The following is a 20,949-nucleotide window of genomic DNA, read 5'->3' as shown; positions in this document are numbered from 1 at the left end:
TTAAAAAAATCACCCATACACAGGTTCTGAGTCCTATACTAATTATTTAATATAACAGAATCAAATCCAAAATTAAAACAGCTCACCCTTTCCCATATGCTGACTTATTCTTCAATCTACCTCTCTACAAACGCCAAGTGAAACACTGGCTCTGCAGCATGTGCCAAAATTTGATAAATTTTGCATCTGGGACAGGAAGTCATTCTGGATCCTCGGGCCTGTATGGAGAAGCAACCAACAAGGACACGGTACAAAATCCAGGTCTGCACCCAGATGGAAGCAATGAGATGCTGCAAGAGTTGTCTCACTATAACCTTCTCTACACAAATACACACAGAGAATGGGCGTGGAACAGAGACAGAAACATCCAGGAAAACTGGTATTCACTGGAGCTGCTACATCTTAGAACAAAAGCATATTTTAGCCTTTTTATGCTGGAAGTGCTACCACAATCTTTCCTCGGTCACATACTGAGTCATAAGAATGGCTATACTGGGGCAGACCAATGGTCCATCTATTTTAGTATTCGGTCTTCTGATGGTGGCCAGTGTCAGAAGCGTCAAAGGGAATGAATGGAACAGGACAATTTTGAGTGATCCATTCCCTGTTGTCCCGTCCCAGCTTCTGGAAATTGATCGTTTAGGGACACCCAGAGCATAGGGTTGTGTCCCCGATCATTTTGGCTAATAGCCATTGATGGATCTATCTATTTTTTTTAACCCCGTTATTCTTTTGTCCTTCACAACATCCCCTGGCAACAAATTTTGTAGATTGACTGTGCCTTGTGTGAAGAAATACTTCCTTTTGTTTCTTTTAAACCAGCTGCCTATTTCATTGGGCAACTCCTAGTTCTTGTTTTATATGAAGGAATAAACAACACTTCCCTATTCACTTTTTCCATTCCATTCAGGATTATACACCTCTATCGTATTTCCCCATAGTCGTCTCTTTTCTAAACTTTTTAATCTCTTAGTGTGGAAGCTGTTCCACACCCCTAGTCATTCTTGCTGCACTTCTTTGTAGCTTTTCCAATTCTAATACATCTTTTTTGAGAAGTGTGAACCTGAACTGCTTGTAATATTCAAGCTGTGGGCATACCATGGATTTATATAGTGGCATGAGTAAATTATCACAAATTCCCCCTCCTTTCAACTGTTGAGTAAAAATAATTAAAAAAAAATTCTCCCAGAACAGTATTTGTGTGTGTGTGTGTATATTAGGGCTGTCAAGCGATTAAAAAAATTAATTGTGATTAAAGGCACTGTTAAACAATAACAGAAAACCATTTATTTAAATATTTGTGGATGTTTTCTACATTTTCAAATATATTGATTTCAATTACAACACAGAATACACAGGGGACAGTGCTCACTTTATATATATTTTTAATTACAAGTATTTGCACAGTAAAAAAACAAAATAAATAGTATTTTACAATTCACGTAATATAAGTACTGTAGTGCAATCTCTTTACCATGAAAGCTGAACTTACAAATGTAGAATTATGTACAAAAAACTGCATTCAAAAATAAAACAATTTTAGAGACTGCAAGTCCACTCAGTCCTACTTCTTGTTCAGCTAATCGCTCAAACACATTTGTTTACATTTGCAGGAGGCAATGCTGTCCGCTTCTTGTTTACAATGTCACCTGAAAGTGAGAACAGGCGTTTGCATTGCACTGTTGTAGCTGGCATTGCAAGATATTTACGTGCCAGATGCACTAAAGATTCGTATGTCCCTTCATGCTTCAACCACCATTCCAGGGGACATTCGTCCATGCTGATGACAGGTTCTGCTTGATAAGAATCCAAAGCAGTGTGGACCGACGCATGTTCATTTTAATTATCTGAGTCAGATGCCACCAGCAGAAGGCTGATTTTCTTTTTTGGTGGTTTGGGTTCTGTATTTTCCACATTGGAGTGTTGTTCTTTTAAGACTTGTGAAAGCATGCTCCACACCTTGTCCCTCTCAGATTTTGGAAGGCACTTCAGATTCTTAAACCTTGGTTCAAGTGCTGAAGCTATCTTTAGAAATCTCACATTGGTACCTTTTGTGTTTTGTGAAATCTGCAGCGAAAGTGTTCTTAAAATGAACAATATAAAGGGAAGGGTAACCACCTTTCTGTATGCAGTGCTATAAAATCCCTCCTGGCCAGAGGCAACCTCCTGTTACCTGTAAAGGGTTAAGAAGCTCAGCTAACCTGGCTGGCACCTGACCCAAAGGACCAATAAGGGAACAAGATACTTTCAAATCTTGAGGGGGGGGAGGGGGAGGGGTTTTTTTGTGCTCTTTGTTTACGTGGTTGTTCTCTCTTGGGACTGAGAGAGGCCAGACAGAAATCCATCTTCTCCAACCCATCCTAATCCAAGTCTCCAATATTGCAACCAGTATAGGTAAGCCAGACAAGGCGGATTATTGTATCTTTTGTTTTATGTGAATTTTCCCTGCTTTAAGAGGGAGGTTTATTCATGTTTTCTGTAACTTTAAGGTTTTGCCCAGAGGGGGATCCTCTGTGTTTTGAATCTGAATACTCTGTAAAGTATTTTCCATCCTGATTTTACAGAGGTGATTTTTACCTTTCTTTTTTTTTTTGACTGATATTTCCATTGTTCCAAGATCCAGGGGTTTGGGTCTTTGATGATTTTGTAACAAATTGGTTAGGATATTATTCTCAAGCCTCCCCAGGAAAGGGAGTGTGTAGGGCTTGGGGGAAGACGTCTCCAAGTGGTCTCTTTCCCTGTTCTTTGTTTAAAACGCTTGGTGGTGGCAGCAGACTGTTCAAGGACAAGGCAAAGTTTGTACCTTGGGGAAGTTTTTAACGTAAGCTGGTAAGAATAAGCTTAGGGGGTCTTTCATACGGGTCCCCACATCTGCACCCTAGAGTTCAGAGTGGGGAAGGAACTCTGACATAGGTTATCATCTGAGACTGCTATAACATGATATATATGGCAGAATGCGGGTAAAACAGCAGGGGACATACAATTCTCCCCCAAGGAGTTCAGTCAGAAATTTAATTAATGCATTATTTTTTTAACGAGCATCATCAACATGGACGTATGTCCTCTGGAATGGTGGCTGAAGCATGAAGGGGCATACGAATTTTTAGCATATCTGGCACGTAAATACCTGTAGCAATGCCAACTACAAAAGTGCCATGTGAATGCCTGTTCTCACTTTCTGGTGACATTGTAAATAAGAAGAGGGCAACATTATCTCTTGTAAATATAAACAAACTTGTTTGTCTTAGCAATTGGCTGAACAAGAAGTAAGACTGAGTGGACTTGTAGGCTTTGAAGTTTTACATTGTTTTGTTTTTGAGTGCAGTTATGTAACAAACAAAAAAAATCTACATTTGTAAATTGCACTTTCACGACAAAGAGACTGCACTACAGTACTTGAATGAGGTGAATTGAAAAATACTATTTCTTTTATCATTTTTAGTGCAAATATTTGTAATAAAAATAATATATACTTTTATTTCAATTACAACACAGACTACAATATATATGAAAATGTAGAAAAATATCTAAAATATTTAATAAATTTCAATTGGTATTCTGTTTTTTAACAGTGTGATTAAAACTGAGATGAGTCATGATTAATTTTAATTGCGATTAATTTTTTTGAGTTAATCGCATGAGTTAACTGCGATTAATTGACAGCCCTAATATATACATATTTTAAACTGTGTTTCTAAGGTGCTTAGTTAGTATAACTACTAACTAAACTTACAGTTTTCGCCACTGATTGAAATACTGTTTTTCAATTACCCAATGGAAATGCCTCATAAAATGATTTTATCTGAGCTTGCAGGGGATGCCCTATTCTTCATTCCTTTGGAGATTACTGATCCAACTGGCAGCAAACCCAACCTGGCTGAGGCAGGTATTTGCTGATATTTCTTCCTCATGAGAGCCACAAAATGTGATTCTGGAATAAAACATATCCACAGATATCCTGGGATATAATTGTTCTTTTTACCTCAAGGAAGATCATCTCTGAGGAGAGAACTAAAACAAATTCTAAGTCTCCAAGCAGGGTTGAGATGCAATATGCTGTTTGTGAGTGTGCTGTATATGAAGTGTTCAAAAGAATCAGTAATTATCAGTGCTTGGTTTGGAGGACTGATCCAAAGAGCACATGACTTGGGAATATTACTAATTGTTCCCCTTTCATTTAAATTTAGGAGATGGTTTTCTGAACATCTTTAATTATTTGCAATTGGATTCATACTGCTTAAAAGAGGTTTATTTTCTGTATTTCAAGCCTGAACACTAACTAAGAAACAAGTGAGAACATGAACATGTTAAAGTCTATGAATCCCAAAAGTAGGGTTTACAGACAGATTGTTTCAGCTCTACCCTCACTGGAGGGTCCTTGTGCTCCCAATAAAAAACTTCCTTTTGGACAGGGAATTCTCTTTAAGTGAACTCTTGGAAGCTACTTCCAGTGAAAAACTGGAGACAGATATACAGCACAAAAATTCTGAAAGAGGAAATTCTGTGTTGACATATGTGCACTAATGATCAGTGACCAGGATGTGAGCGTCTCCAGTAGTTAGAACAGATCCAGGAGTTGGGCCTAGTGGTTAGAGCAGGAGTTGGTAGTCAGGAATCCGAATCAAGGGTCAGAACCTGTGTTAGAGGCCACATGCCAGAGAAAAGGATCAAAACAAAGACAGGAACTGGAGCCAAGTGTCAGGACCAGGTTACCTGGAGCGAGGCAAGTCTGGAGACAAGGGCAGTAACTTGGCTGGAAACAAGTAGGCACTGTACCTATTGCAGCCATGGGCAAATGCTTTGAGTTGCTGCTGAACTGCTGCTGCTACTAGGCTTAAGAGCCAGTCTGAGAACTCTTCCAACCAATCAGGCAGTGTAGCCAAGCAGGCACCCTACTACAGGCTGGCTGCACTCAACTAGGTTGCCCAGAGACTGGCTCTGCTGCAGGCCCTGATTCCTGACAATCATGCATTTTGGTGAGTATTTGAAGTTGTTAAGGTTTTGCATTATAAGTGAGTTGGTGAATGAATTTCAGTGAATATCCTCCAAATGTATACCAGTATAAAACAACACTGCACATCCCTTATAAAAGTATATGACAATGAAGTTCATCCTGATGTGTAGGGTGTCTATAATGCCTTCCACAACACCTTCAGAGGCTCCAGAAGGGGAGAACTGTAGACATTTACACACAGGACACCTAAATCTGTGCAAAAGCTTCATGCTAGCTCCAACTATGTTAGTGCAGAAGGGGCTACTATGAATGGGCCTATAGGATTCTCACTTATGAGGATCCTGTGGTGTAAAACCACCATAAGGCAGCATGGAGGCACAATTTCTGCTAATTCAGTCCACAGGCCTCAAAAATAGCTGGGGAAAGAATACACTGCAGCCCTGTGGCCTGTTTGTGGGTTGGGGTGTGAATGCAATTTCTTTGTTCCCGCGTAGTCCCCTACACAAAGCCAGATTAGCTGGACTCTGTGTTGGGAGGGATGAATTTCACCAGTAAAAAATACAAAGTATCAAGGCAATTTGGCAAGTATTTGCCGTATTTGTCTCATTTTGCATTTTCTTTTGCACTTCAAAAGTAGTATGAATCCTACTACATGATTCAGTTTGCAGAATTTTGCTGGGTCTGTCTACAACTACAATATATGGATGGCTCATAAAGCATTTTGCAGAGCCTGCAAATTATGAATGGCAAATCTGACACAGTATGCCAGATTTCAGTTGACTTCACTGTATATTCAACTGAACACTGCAGGATATTTTATATACATAGCTAAAAGCACTATAACACCATGATATATTCATTTTCATTCTATACAGGATTAGAGAAAGCAGATTTAAAGCAAAGACATCAAATGCCTTCATTATAACCTACCTTTACCAAAGTTGGCCCAGGCTTTGCTGCAGATAGAGTATTTGTGGTCAGAGTAGTAGCAGTAGTTGTAGAGTGTATAGTGTGCTGCTCGGTGGTGGGGGCAGGCTTCAGGAATTCAGGGACTGCAGCAGTTAATGAGAGATACTGCTGAAAAACAAAGAAACTTTCATTAAAATCGAGCACCTGAACACTTCCAGAACATATCACAAAAACATGTAAAAAAATAAATAAAACAAATTATGACTAATCCACACACACACAGAATTAAAGATATTAGAAAAAGATTAACTAGGCCATCTAGACCTTTCCCCAGCCAAAGCAGGATTGTTGATGTATTATATATTCTAGTGAATTGTTAGTCTAGATTTACACATCTCTAATGATGGGATTTTCTGCTGCTTCCCTTCAGAGAATATTCTACAGTCTTGGGACTTTCTCCAGCTGTTGTTGAAGGTAACAGCAAAAGATCAAGCCTTTATACAATGCTATAAATTTTACTATCTCGAAGTTTTGCCTGACATTCAGCCTAAATTTTTGCCCTCTTAGTTTCATCCTGTCCCCCAATTCATATCCTTTATAACATGATAATTATTTTCCTTCCTTTGTATACCCGTTGTCTCCCAGTCATGCGCTACAAAATGCCATCCACCTGCACCAATGGGTGGGGAAACTTCATGGGGCCAGCTGTGAAAGGGACAGTCCTAGGAGCCTTCTCTGGAGTGTGAAAACCCAACCACTTTATTAGAATGACAAGGAAAATGAAGGAAGACTTAGAAGTGTGGGAAAGATTCCTGGAAGAGTTAAATGGAGGTTTCAATATGGTATTGGGGCTGGTTGCTCAAGACTGAGCTGCACGTATAATCTGTCTTGGGAGGTATAGGTTTTGGGGTTTACTTTACTTTCAAGGTGAGTGGTGTGCACAAAGGGAGCCAGAAAGCCAGATGATGCAGGGTAGTACAGGGGATATCACCTTGCTTAGGATTTTTCCTACACTGGTGGCAGTCAATAGGGGAGAAAACTTTCAGAACAAGAAAGTCCATTTCTGGTGTGGCAACCAATCCAGGGGCCATATGATAAATAGACAATTGGCAGAGACTGCTTGAGTAACGAGGCTGGTGAGAGCCTTCATTTTACACTGCCTGCAGTTTAACATCCTTTTTCATGTAGTGCATGTTCCGGAAATGGATAATGATGTTGCCAATCCTCTGTCAATTTCAGGACAACAGATTTCGAAAACTTGCCGCTGGCCAGCAGGGATCCGTGGGCAATGCTCCAACAATTCTGGGACCTTGGCTCATGACAGCTGTGAAACTAGTTGAGGACTCGGTTGTCCTGTGGACTCTGAGGGCCTATAAGCCTTTCAGAGTCCATGGAATTTAGGATACAGGAAGGGCTTCACTGTGGGTGGCCCATACCCACACACCAGGTGGTGCAATATGTGGTGCCTCTGACCCACCACAGGTGGGCTCCCTCCATTATCTCTGGCTGGCTTGTGCGCCTGTCCTCTTGATATAGGTTGGTGGGTTTCCCAGACACATGCAGGCAATTCATAGTATAGAGACTCTTAGAGGGGTTGGCACAAGAGGGATGACAGGTTACTCCTAACACTGGAAACCCTGACAGAGCTATCAAAGGCTCTGCCTGGGGCTGCAGCTGAGAGGGAGGCCATGTTATTTAAGGTGGCATTTGTTGTTGCCTTCTTTGGCACTTTTGAGAGTGAGTGAACTGGTGCCTATAGCAGCTGCAGACAGGTCCCAGCGTGCATTAAATGTAACAGACATACAGCCATCTGCAAAGAGTGGTGTTTCTGTGCTCAAGGTACTCCCTAACAGGCCAGAAGGGGAGAGGGACTAATGTGGAATCGAAGAAAAGTGCAGAGAAGTGTTTGTGCCCTGTAAAGGTGATAAAAATTCAGGGCCTGCAGCTAGGCCCGCTATTTATACATGGTGATGACAGCTTCCAGACAAGACATCAATTTAGCACGGTACTGAGAAAAACTTTGCAGTACTGTGGTCTTGACCCAGGTAAATTTGGTACTCATTCTTTCAGGATCGGGGCTGCAACATTAGCAGCTGCAAAGGGTTTTGGCCATGGCAGGTGCAGGCCATAGGGCACTGGAAATCAAGTTTTACAGGACTTACATCCACACCAATGAAAAGATGGCAGGGAATGGCAAAATGTAATTAACCCATTGTGCTTGTTTGTTTCAGCAGCTACCCAGAATTTGCACGTTTGGATTCGTGAGCACCCTGTAGTGAACTGGGCCGACAAGAGGGCACCTAGGATGGCAGCTAGATCTCAGTGGGCTTGAGGGCCGAAGCGGTTTGCATTCAGAACAGGCATGCAGTGGGATCAGCTCTTCTGCACTCACTTACAGGCCAGGGTTGGGAGCAGACCCAGCCCATGTGGACAATGCTAGAAAGAAAGTAAATAAGGGGGTCACTAAGATATTCCTGGAGAAAGAAGGTTCAGTGATACAGTATAAGGACACCCCTTACAGTCAGCGAGAAGGGATGATGGTGTATATCTGTCAGATGGAAGTGCTGACATACTGCTACAGCATGTGCAGACATGGACTGGGCAGGTGTTGTGACTCTAGGCAGCATAGGTGGGTGGGGAATGACTAAGCTAGTCAGTGGTGGCCCCTGTGGCTGGTTTCCAGGACAGTTAGGAGAATAAAATGAAAGGTTCCCAGAGGTAAAAGACCTGGGATTTCGGTGATGGGCCTTGGGCTATTGTGATAGGTTGTGACCCTGTGTCCTTTGTGGGCTGAGGTCAGACTATGGCCTTTGCGAGCTAAGGTCCCCACCCTGCTGCACCCTTTGTCCCCCTTGCATCCGGGAGGGTGCTAAGACTCAGAGAGAGTTGAGTCCTGGTGAGGGGAGCCTACCAACATTAAGGGTTATATGGTAAGGAGCCCTGTAACTCCTGCACTGGAACCAATTACATGCCTGGGTAGCACCCCTCCCTGTGTTAAAGTTAAATAAAAGTTGTGACCTGCCGCTTAATTCCATGCATGCGTCTATTCTCATTTTGCCACTGTGTCCACATCACTTAGTTTTTATAACCTTTGCAGCCCTCAATCTTAGTTCTTTAAATTCCCTCCAGTTTGTTTACAACTAAAAGGGACACCATCAACTTGAAATGTAGTTCATTTCACAAAATGAGAAAGGTAGTTCTGAGGTATAATATCTACCCTGAATCTCTCTGCCAATTCTTGTGGGGTGACACACTGACAATTTCCTACAATATACTGAATGAACCTTACTGAATTAAGTTAAACCTTATTGAATCAGGATTAATACCTTTGGGGTACATTCTATTAAGAACACAAAAGTGTATGTGTTATTGTGGCATTGTATGTATTTCTCTAGTAGAGAGGGAGATGCAGAGGTGATGACTTTCTAATGTGCCAGGGAGTGCTCCCCCTGGCTCTGCCCCAGGCCCTGCCCCCACACCACCCCTGCCAGCACCCCACCTCTGCACTGCCTCTTCCCAACCCATTCTGTCCCCTCCTCCAAGTGCACCCCGCCCTCACCCCCCCCCCCAGCACCTCCTGCACGCTGTGCACAGCTGACTGGGGGGGCTGCCTGTGGGTACTCAGCACCCACCTTTTTTTTTTTTCTGTGCGTGCTCCAGCCCTGGAGCACCCATGTAGTCAGCACCTATGGGGAGATGCTAATGTACTTCCTCTGCTATCAGTCCTTTGAAGCCACCCACTGGAAAGGTATGCATTTATTAATTCAAACTACATTCTTCAGGGACCAACGGACAAAGAAAAGGATTTTAGATAAATAACCTGGTTTTAGAATGGGCCTTGGGCTCAGACATTCTCAGTGTGGGGTTGGAAGGGCCTGGGTGTTTGTTCTGAGCTGAAGCTGTGATGAACAGGTAACCACAAAGGCTCCCCTTGGGTAGGGCTGAAGGACTGCTCCTCACAGAGTCCATGTTAGGGTTAATTCTGGTAAGCTTATTAGCATGTATACAGGGTCTTTTATCGTTTTTAATAGGTTTTCTCTGTAAAGCTTTTTACCTTAAGAATAAAGTAGGCTTGATTAGGAAGTGCTGTGTGGTAACATATCTATGTTTTTTCTCAGGCAGGAGGTTAACCATGAACAATATAATTGTAAAAGAGCTAAAATAAAACTTATTTTGAGTAACTGCAGCACTACTCATTTTCCTTATTCAGCCTTTTAAATCCTAAAATATGCAGTAGTATCAGTACCCATGATTATACTTACCTAGGCAATGATACTACAGCCAACTCTCAATGAATGGAATTTTACAGGGATGACCATATTTGAGATTTTCTTAACAATGCAAGGTTAAATGCAAACAGCATCCTACCTGCATGGAACAAAGTCTACGGCCATCAGAGATCAATGGCACAAGGAACTAAATTTAAAGTGGTAGTCCTGTGTAATTCCCTGACCTAGCCAGTCAACATTTCTTCTTTTCTTCCCTTCAGAGTATGGCTTTTTATTAGTACTATTAAAAAAAACCCCACCCCAAACCAAACGAACCCTGCCATTTCACTGACACTAGGAATCAACCTGCTGTCTCTCAAGCAAACATCATGTTACTTGAACTTGAACAGTCCAGCTGCCACACAGTCAATTACCTGTTCTCACATTGACAATGAGGTGCAAATTGAAAGGGCTGTGAACTATATGAAATATGCAGCTTGGTGGACTCCTCATTTTTACAATAGCTCTATTTGGGGCGGGGAAGGAAAGGGCAAACAATGTCCTTCATTTTCTTATCATGTTTTCTAATTTAACAGGTTTTAATTGTGGATTGGTTGCCACTTCTCTATTTCTTAAAGGAAATATGTAAAGACAACAATAAAAGAACAAATCTCCCATTTCCCATCACAGATGTGTTATTTCTGCACTTTCTCCATTAACTGAAAGTGAACATGCACGAGGTTAACAGCTAGTTTGAGTGTATTAGGAAAGTAATTTCACATTGCTTCATCGAGCAATGTCCTTCAATGTTCAGAAATTGGTCTAAAAATAAAATGGCTATTAAGCAGCAGTTATCATCACTTGACATGTTTGAAGTAATGAGGTCAAAACACCTAATCCTTACCAGATGCAAACATCTTAGGTGAAAGCAAGATGACTTTTGGGTCATCACTCAATCTGTGCTGAGGGATCATAAATGTTTTAATTCTTTAAGGCCTGGAAACATGTACAGGAGGAAGTCTTCAAAAAGAGTCCTGACTATACGCCATTGTTTTCAAAATATTCTTTACATTTTCTGTTGTAGTAAAATGCCAGGTTTGTCCAAGGAAATTAACAGCGTGAAAGAGCAAATTCCCAGGCACATGTTCCACATGTGGGCTCTTATTCTTATATCTCAAGAGGAACATGAAGATAAGCATCTGTTTCAGTCTGTGGAGGAGCAGTTTTGTACTTCTAGGTGTATATGTAGAAGCGTATGGAACACAGTGTAAAATCTGCAACCAGAAGATTTAAAGCCCTATTTGAAGTGCTTTTCAAATTAGCTGTAAGTGCTCTGTTGTGTTGTTGTTGCTATCATGTATCTAACACTTACCATGCGAGTATTTTTATTTAACTATCCATAAGGAGCCTAACTCTTCACTTACTGATCTGATTTCATGTGGTTTGTTTTCACTTCCCCCAACACACATTACATTTTCTCCATATGGAACCTAATTCATGTCACAATCTGCACCTCAGGAAGGAATGCACTTTAAATGATGTACACTATCAGCTGCCTTAGATAGACATGTTTTTCTTTAATTTGAATTTTGCAAACTTTTTTGTATTTTATCATGGTGGCGGTCAGGAAAAAGGTTCAGAAAAATTCCAGTTTCTGCCATGTTGTATAAAGTAGCTGCAATTTTACAGGAGTCATGGCTAAGGTGACCAGACAGCAAGTGTGAAAAATCAGGATGGGGTGGGAGGGTAATAGGAGCCTACAATAGAAAAAGACCCAAAAATCAGGACTGTCTGGTCCCTATAAAATCAGGACATCTGGTCACCCTAGTCATGGCCATGTTAGAAGTCCACTGGCTCAGTTTAAATATAAATGTACCGATATAAAGTGAGTTTAAACAACAAATGGAAAAATGTTCCAAAGTGCTCAGTTATGTATTTTGTTCTTTGTATATAGAACCTTCATGAAACACCCTGAGCTCCCTATGAAGTTCTTCTGAAAATCCAGCACTAGATTACAGCCATGACTAACCAAAAGAGATATTACACGTTTACATTAATACCCATTACTCTGGCCATTAAAATTGTTACCTCCTTAAATCTTTCCATAAACTGTAAAATAGCTATTCTTAGTTGCATTGCAAAAGCTACACATGTTTATTTTAGAGTATACAATTAAGAATGTATGAGTATAAGCACCAGAAGATCCCAAACATCACTATCAATGGGTTATTAGAAGTCTATATGCAAATAAAAAACACTTGCAAGATATTGGGTTGAACATTTAAGTGTTCATGAGCATAGCAATATGTAATAAGGAGGAAATCTGGCTAAGAAGTGCAAGACATAGGAAAAGAAAACAATAAGGTGTTGGTAGTGTAAAGAGGAATGAGAAAAAGACAGGGATAATTTTATTTAGGGAATAGTGACTACCTTATTTCCTTGAAAGCAACTGGACTTAAGATCAAATTCATTACTGACCAACAGTGACCAAAAGTCTAGTGGAAGTCTGGTAACCTTCTTTAAATGAGTTGGTGGTCTCCAGTTCCAAGTGGATAAGTGTCCCCCTATCAAAAAAGCCCAGCACCATACTTATACTAATCAGCATCCATGCTGGCTATTTCAAAGAAATCAAGGACCAAAATGGCACAAAGAATTAACACTAGAGGAAAACCAACAGTCTGACAACATCTAATACAAGTAGGCACTATAAATAATGGTCTACTGAGTAACTCAAAGGCTGGAGATACCAAAACTGGCTGTGGGAATCCAGCGAGAGGCACTCATGATAACAATGCCCAGATGACTATATTATATACATAGCCATCTGTTTTAGGAATTGGTCAGACTTAAATTTAATTTCCAGTGCAAGTGATGTTAGTTCCATTGATATTCTGGCAAGTTGTTTTCCAGCTGCATTTTTATAAGATGTTTAAAGATGCAGAAATATTCAAGGTCAGACAGTGTCACTGTCCTTTCTAGACCACACAACTATGTTATTGTGAAGATTTTTTTTTTGTTTTCTTGCAAAGCTCAAACTATTTTTGCAGTTCAGAGGAACTGTGAAAGAGGGAATCAAGCATCTCAACATTCCATTTTGCGTATTTAAACTGTTCTAGTTTTCACCAATCTTATGAGCGCTTGAAATGCAACTCCAAATTTTATTTATTTTATATTATATATATTTTCTCTTCTAAATTAGGGCTGTCAATTAATCGCAGTTAACTCACTCAATTAACTCAAAAAAATTAATTGTGATTAATTGCACTGTTAAACAATAGAATACCAATTGAAATTTATTAAATATTTTGGATGTTTTTCTACATTTTCAAATATATTGGTTTCTATTACAACACAGAATACAAAGTGTATAGTACTCACTTTATATTATTTTTGATTACAAATATTTGCACTGTAAAAATTATCAAGAAAATAAATAGTATTTTTCAATTCACCTTATACAAGTACTGTAGTGCAATCCCTTTATCATAAAAGTGTAACTTACAAATGTAGCTTTTTTTTTGTTACATAACTGCACTCAAAACCAAAACAATGTAAAACTTTAGACCCCCCCACTCAGTCCTAGTTCTTGTTCAGCCAATTGCTAAGACAAACAAGGTTGGTTACATTTACCAGAGATACTGCTGCCTGCTTCTTATTTATAATGTCACCTGAAAGTGAGAACAGGTGTTCGCATGGCATTTTTGTAGTTGCTGTTGCAAGGTATTTAAGTGCCAAATATGCTAAACATTCATATGCCCCTTTGTGCTTCGGCCACCATTCCAGAGGACATGCTTCCATGCTCATGACGTTCATTAAAAAAATAATGCATTAATTAAATTTGTGATTGAACTCCTTGGGGGAGAATTGTATGTGTCCTGTTCTGTTTTACCTGCATTCTGCCATATATTTCATGTTATAGCAGTCTTGGATGATGACCTAGCACATGTTCTTTTTAAGAACACTTTCACAGCAGATTTGACAAAACGCAAAGAAGGTACTAATGTGAGATTTCTAAAATAGCTATAGCACTCAACCTAAGGTTTAAGAATCTGAAGTGCCATTCAAAATCTGAGAGGGACGAGGCGTGGAGCATCCTTTCAGAAGTCTTAAAAGAGCAACACTCCAATGCAGAAACTACAGAACCCGAACCACCAAAAAAGAAAATCAACCTGCTGCTGATGGCATCTGACTCAGATGATAAAAATGAATATTGCGTCGGTCCTCTCTGCTTTGGATCGTTATCGAATGGAACCCATCATCAGCATGGACGCATGTCTCTGGAATGGTGGTTGAAGCTACAACAGTGCCAGCTGAACACACCTGTTCTCACTTTGAGGTGACACTGTAAACCAGAGGTGGTCAGCATTGTCGCCTGCAAATTGTAACCAAACTTGTTTGTCTGAGTGATTGGCTGAACAAGAAGTAGGACTGAGTGGACTTGTAAGTTCTAAAGTTTTATATTGTTTTATTTTTGAATGCAGTTATTTTTTGTACATAATTGTAAGTTCAACTTTCATGATAAAGAGATTGCACTACAGTACTTGTATTTGTATGAATTGAGAACCACTATTTGTTTGGTTTTTTACAGTGCAATTATTTTAAATAAAAAATAAATATAAAATGAGCACAGTACACTTTGTATTCTGTGTTGTAATTGAAATCAATATATTTTAAAATGTAGAAAAGATCTAAAAATATTTAAATAAATGGTATTCTTTAACAACAGCGTGATTAATCATGATTTTTTTTTAATCACTTGACAGCCTTATTCTAAATGGTATAAACTGTTAGACTAATAATCCAAAAAAAAATAATGGGGGTAACAGTGTTTCGTACTTTAAGTCTACAAATATTACAAATTGGTTGAGACAGGCTTTTGAGAAAAGAAATTCAAGTACAGCATTATGCCTCCATCTGTCTGCTACTATATGATTTTTTAAAAATGTTTGAAATAAGACACTATGGTCCTAATACTCCTTTCATATTTACAGTGGAATTGATCATTTACAATGGATTTATTACTGATATACACCAATGTAATGAGATGACACTATTTAGGCCCTTAGGAGCTTCTTAATGGATAATACTGCCATTTAGATCCATCTTAATTGCCTCTTCAGAAGTAGAGGCGATCTGTTTCCCTTTTAGATCTAATAATTTATACTGTCAGAGACACAAAACTGCCATCCTTTTGAATGAGACTTTGGACCAGTCAATGAAGCACCTGAGAGAAGCAATGTTGCTTCTTTGACCTAAGAACATAAGCTACAAAGACTAACAATTAAGCTCCGATCTCTCCATGGCAGTGGATAGTATTATTTTGAAGCTACTGAGTCAAATCTACATTTGATTTTTTGTTCATCTATTTAAAAAAATACGATTCATTCAGTTATCTTATTATAGATTAGGGAAATGTTGCATCTGCCAGTTTTGTTCCTTTTAGTGTTTCAGGTTTCCTTACTTTCACTCTTCTTTGGAAAATCTAATTTAGATACATAATGCAAGAAAACACAAGAAAATCTAGCTTAGGTGAGAAACAGCAAGTTTGTTTTGTTTCTTAATACCGAACATCTACACTGTTTTAAAACTATTTAAATATAAAAACCAACACCTTCATTAATTCTGTGATCTTTTCTGGAGACACAGGGCCAGATACCCAACTGATTAACTTCAGTAGAATTATGATGATTTATACAAGTTAACTATCTGGAATGAAGAAAGGTACTAAAAACCCAGTAGCAACTGCAGTTAATCATTACTATTAAAGACAAAACATTCTTCTGGGATGACTGCAAAGGTTCTACAGATTCTGGAAAAAGCATGGGGTGAAATCTTGGCTTCCTTGAAGTGAATGGGAGTTTTGCTATTGACTTCAAGGGAGCCAGGATTTCACTCTTGGAACCTAGGAACAGCAAACTGGGTTCTGCACTTTCCAATGCAATGACATAAGAACGGCCATACTGGGTCACACCAAAGGTCCATCTAGCCCAGTATCCTGTCTTCCGACAGTGACCAATGCCAGGTGCCCCAGAGGGAATGAACAGAACAGGTAATCATCAAGTGATCCATTCCCAGCTTCTGGCAAACAGAGACTAGGGACACCATCCTTGCCCATCCTGGCTAATAGCCATGGACCTATCCTCCATGAATTTATCTAGTTCTTTTTTGAACCATAAGTTCTTTTTTGAACCCTTTTACTGCAAGCATTTGAAAAGTAAGCTAGGTAAACAAGTGTTTCTAAATTCCATTAAAAAGAATCCAATAATTACAGACACTAGCAAGCAATGAATCTGAGATGATTTAATTCATTATCAGTTCTAGACTACACAGAGAGCTTGAAACAGCATGAAAGTTTGTCTTTTTCGAAGGTTTATCTATTTTTGTGTCTGAGTTTAAGTGGATATGATCTTTCCTCCCCCAAATATCTAACTCAATGTCATCTCTGAAGTATGGTGGAAATGTGAAATATATGGATAGCAAAGAAATGGTTAGTTAGATTATGTAAATTATGCTACATGGGAAATTTCCTGTTCCCTGCTTTTGTTAACCACTTTGCATAATTAAATAGTACAAATGCTCCCTCTATTCATTTAGCAAATAAAAGGAATACAGATATGTTCCCCCTGTTCAAACTGACCAGACAAGGCTATCACAATACACTGCTATGAAGTATACCTAAATTCAGAAGTGACCCAAACACTTTTGCACAGTGTAACAGCTAAGAATGGGATACTTTAGGAACTGATCTGTTTTCTCTCTCTTATGAGAATGAATGTTGAGTAAATGTTGCCACCTCCATTATTTTTAAAGCAGTTCCTGAATGTTTATCCATGTTGACTGTGGAGGAAGTTCCATGCATATATTTGGATTCTGGCTTGAGGTTTCAGGTTGATGAAGGTGAGAAGGGTGTGCAAGGTCTACGAATCCCACCTTTCTCAGATTTTTTTGTTTTAAACAGAACAGCAGTCTGCAGGGTTAGATTTAATATTTTATGTTTTTTACCACCATGATATTTTTACTGTTTGTTCAGTGTCCTAAATACTACAAGAAAAGTGGGGGAACAGCTATACAAAGTTATCATTGCTTTTAAGGGTGCAGAGGAAGGGTACTTGTAATAAAGGGAAAAGTAAAATGCAATCCTCATATGATGGTGGGAGGCCACATTACAGAATATGAGCAAAGATTTCTTTAATACACTGGCAGCCAGGTAGGTCATGTTCACTCCATCTATTTCTCTACCATGTTCATACAGAGGGGAACCAAGAAGTCTCACAAGTTCATTTTTGAGGTAACTGGATTTTAACCAGCACAATACTTTAAAAAGAATAGTTTTTGATTTTTTGCTTAAGTTGAAGCCGGTTATTTTATCAACATGAAAAGTAGCCTACACAAATAATATTGAGAGTTTTTAAAAGCTTGTTGAGTTGCTTGGCAGTGTGATGAATGAAATTTGATATTTAAGAAGAGGAAGTATTTCTAGGGTCATATATAGCATAGAAAGAGACACAGAGATGGTGGCCAGTAGGAAAGATAAAATAAAAGAAGAGTTAAAAATTATTAATATTAATGAAAAAAAATGAGGGAAATAAAGAAAGGTGAGAACACAATTAGTGCTCTTTATTTGCTTCCTCCTTTTCCTATGTTATGTTCGGGGCCTTCAGTACTTCTCTTTGATCAAATATGTCCTCCAACTTTGGTCAACAGTACCTAGTGTGACAAAGTCCCGAGCCTGTATTGGTGGGTCCCGCGCTTCTGGGAAGATTCAGTGGCCTCAGAAACTTGATATGGCCCCAATGTGACCTCCCTTTCTTAGTGTAGCGACAAGAGTCACAGCCTATTGAGTTACTTTCATCACCGGCCAGTGTGGGAGATGGGAAGGGGGAATACCCCACAGTCTCTGTTGCTCCATAGAGCTCAGTAGACGCAGTTCAGCCTCCTACCTGGACCGAGTCCTGCTTCCCTTCTCCAGGGGATCTCTGAAGAGTGGGGGTGGGGGAGGGTGGGAAGAGGGGAGAACCCGGGCACGCCCTCTATTCCAGGTTCCAGCCCAGGGATTCTAATGGTAGCAGCTGTTGGTGGTTTTCCCTTCACCACTGAAACTGCTTTGATTCCCTGGGCCACTTTCCCCGTGGTCCCCTTTTCCTAGCTTCACCCTTACCTCAGGATTCAGCAATGCTTCCTCTCCTCCAGCTCCTTTCACCTCAGCCTCCTGGAGGGCACTGGAAGGAGAGCTTTTAAACAGTATAAGTGGGACCTTGATTGGTTCCAGCTGTCTCCATTAGCCTAACGGCCTTAACTGGTTAATTGGCATCAGGTGTCTTAATTGGCCTGGAGTAACCTTTGTTTGGCTATCCAGGGAACAAGGGCCTGCTCATTCTGAAGGCGGATGTACCTGCCTTCCAGCACTCTCTTATATTCTTCTGGTCTGAATGAGTACCCTAGAATGAGCACCATTGAAGTGAAATGCGACAAAAACACACAGAAAGTTAAATATCATGTTATGGTAAATGTGCTTTTTTATCAGTGCTCTCTTTACTGCAATACAGTACTACAATAGATAGGTTTGTGATTTGATTCTGACATTTATAAACTGTACCTGTGTAGTAGAAGTAGTGTTCGCTGTGACTGATGATGGCGAGTCCCTTGTTTTTGGCTCACCAGGAGACGCTGCTGAACCCTGGGATTCCTGGCTAGCAGGCTGATCTGGAGATAAAGCGTCACTGCTGTCTTCATCAAATGAGTAATCATCCAAAGCTTGGGGATAACTCTCTTGTCCAACTGCTAGGATGTTTACAATAAATAAACTATTTAGTTTCAGAAGTCAATATTTAGCTAGCTAGAGGAGCCATGAAATGTTGGAAATCAACTAGCATACTATGATTTGTAGTTAAATATTTTTGTATATAAATGTTATTTTTAACACAATAAAAGCCATCTTAAATGATATTCAAGGGTCCAAAAATTGGTTGCTCAATGGTGATGGTCTTCTAAGACAGGATGAGAAGAACTGTATTCAGTATGTTTGAGCATTTAGTGGGATAGTCCCTTAATATCGGAGGTGACTAAATAAGAGTCATTTATGTAGCGTCAATTAATTTTTAACTATTTTTAATAATTAAAAGATTCACTCACGTAAGACAGACATAGCTTTATACTCCAATCAACTGTACAGTTAAAACTGAGTTTGAATAAAAATAGTATTACTTTGCTCAATTTAGTGCTGGTAGGGCATAAGTATCTTAGAAGTTGACATAATACATAGCTAATTAACTTTACGGGGTTTTTTTTCAACTAACCTTTGAAGTTAAGGTTCAAATTACTAATTTCTCATATTGCCTTACTGATAACAGATCCAAGTTGTAGCTCTTCTACTTGCCTATAATTGCTTCTTTAACACTGGAGTCGACAGGAAGGATGTTCTTTTCCACCAGTTCCATAGGGCCAGGCCTCTGAGCAATCTTCTCATTCAGATCATCTGCCAGCCGAGCTCTCTTTAGTTTCATCTGAGTTGCCTGCAGTGAGGGTTCTGCAAATGTCTCTAAAAGAGATAAAACTCTTAATGATTTTGTTAACTATTTTGTCTCATTTTAAGACCATCAAAATAGCATTTGATCTTCATAGCCATACCTCCGTGCATGTCAAAAACTTTAAAACATCGGTGAGTTATTTTAGTCCTTTATTAGAGAGTGTCATTTTGTTATAAAAATACATATATATTACTAACTTATCTACAGATCCTCAAAATTAATATTAGAAAAGGAAAATGTTCTAGATAGCTCTTGTTTATAATATCCTCCCACAATTAGCTAAATATAGCACTTTTGCAGCCATCACAACAATGTGTATTTGTAACATTTTTAACAAAAGGTAAACATTTGAAAAAAGACCAACTCAGAAAAACTTTCTGGTTTTAGGAAGTCATTTGTCCTTTTTAGTGCACTTACAATAAATTTCCTCAGCATTGCAAGACAAAATTTAAAATTTAAATTCAAAAACTTATACCCAGCCAAAGAAATCAAGCTCATACGGGCTCAACCAACCAACATAGTATTTAATAATAATTATTAATTGTATTATTAAATTATGGTAGTACCTGGGGATCCCAAATCAAGTATCTTAGGCACTCTGATCAAGGACCCTGCCCTGTCATCAATTTAGGATGCAATTTGTAGCTACAGAATCTACACAACATAAACAAGGTGTATAATATTTACTGTACACTACAACAGATGGATAGGACACCAAAATGCTGTTTATTAGTATAAGCAGCTATATAAATGGTGGTGACCTATTAGAGAGGCACTATCAGATTTAAATGTTTAATTACAAAAAAGTCCTTTTCTATGTTACTGAAATAATTAAAACAACTTATACAACTTAACAATTTATGATATAGTATTGGTTACTTTTGACATTTCTTTCACAATTTGCATTTGATGATAGCCAGTTTCTTGTCAAGTTCACTTGCAATTCTCCAGGTTATGTTTGAATTGAAAACTCTAGAGGGTAATGTTTATTTGCTTAAAACACTCCAGTGAAATATCTTGTTTATTTGAAAAGATTTTCGTTATTAAAAAAAAAAATCCTCACGAATTCTATGAGCATATTTTTACAAAGGTAAAATTTGAGTCAAATTTGACCTGAAAAACAATCTTCAATTACTTTGGCCCCAATTCAGCAAAGAATTTAAACACATTTAACTTTAAGCACCTGAGTCAGTTTAAAATTACGCAATTGCTTATGCACTTTGCCAAATCATGGCCTTTGTCACCAAAGTAAGACTACCAATTTATTCTGCTAGACTCATTAAGTAGGCTGAAGTAGAAAGAAAAAACCCATCAGGGACATTTTAAAGAATGCAGGCACTTCTTATTCTAT

General features: G+C 39.0%; 1 protein-coding gene across 10 annotated transcripts in view; it reads right to left on the bottom strand.

Annotated features, from left to right (window-relative positions):
• The window catches only part of MRTFB (myocardin related transcription factor B), a 196,094-nt gene that overhangs the window by 34,058 nt on the left and 141,087 nt on the right, over positions 1 to 20,949 (bottom strand). For 5 of the 10 annotated variants that reach the window (XM_074965434.1, XM_074965433.1, XM_074965426.1 and 2 more), the window contains 3 exons: positions 19,448 to 19,609; positions 18,668 to 18,852; positions 5,885 to 6,031 (listed from right to left, as the gene is read on the bottom strand). In XM_074965434.1, coding sequence (XP_074821535.1) covers positions 5,885 to 6,031; positions 18,668 to 18,852; positions 19,448 to 19,609 — 494 coding nt within the window. Of the gene's footprint in view, positions 1 to 5,884; positions 6,032 to 18,667; positions 18,853 to 19,447; positions 19,627 to 20,949 lie in introns of all 10 variants that reach the window. The other 5 variants (XM_074965428.1, XM_074965432.1, XM_074965427.1 and 2 more) reach the window with 3 other exon arrangements.

The sequence above is a fragment of the Natator depressus genome, chromosome 10 (genome assembly GCF_965152275.1).
Source record: "Natator depressus isolate rNatDep1 chromosome 10, rNatDep2.hap1, whole genome shotgun sequence".
Lineage (NCBI taxonomy): Eukaryota > Metazoa > Chordata > Testudines > Cheloniidae > Natator > Natator depressus.
The sequence above is the reverse complement of the archived record's forward strand: the minus strand, read 5'-3'. Positions and strand labels throughout refer to the sequence as shown.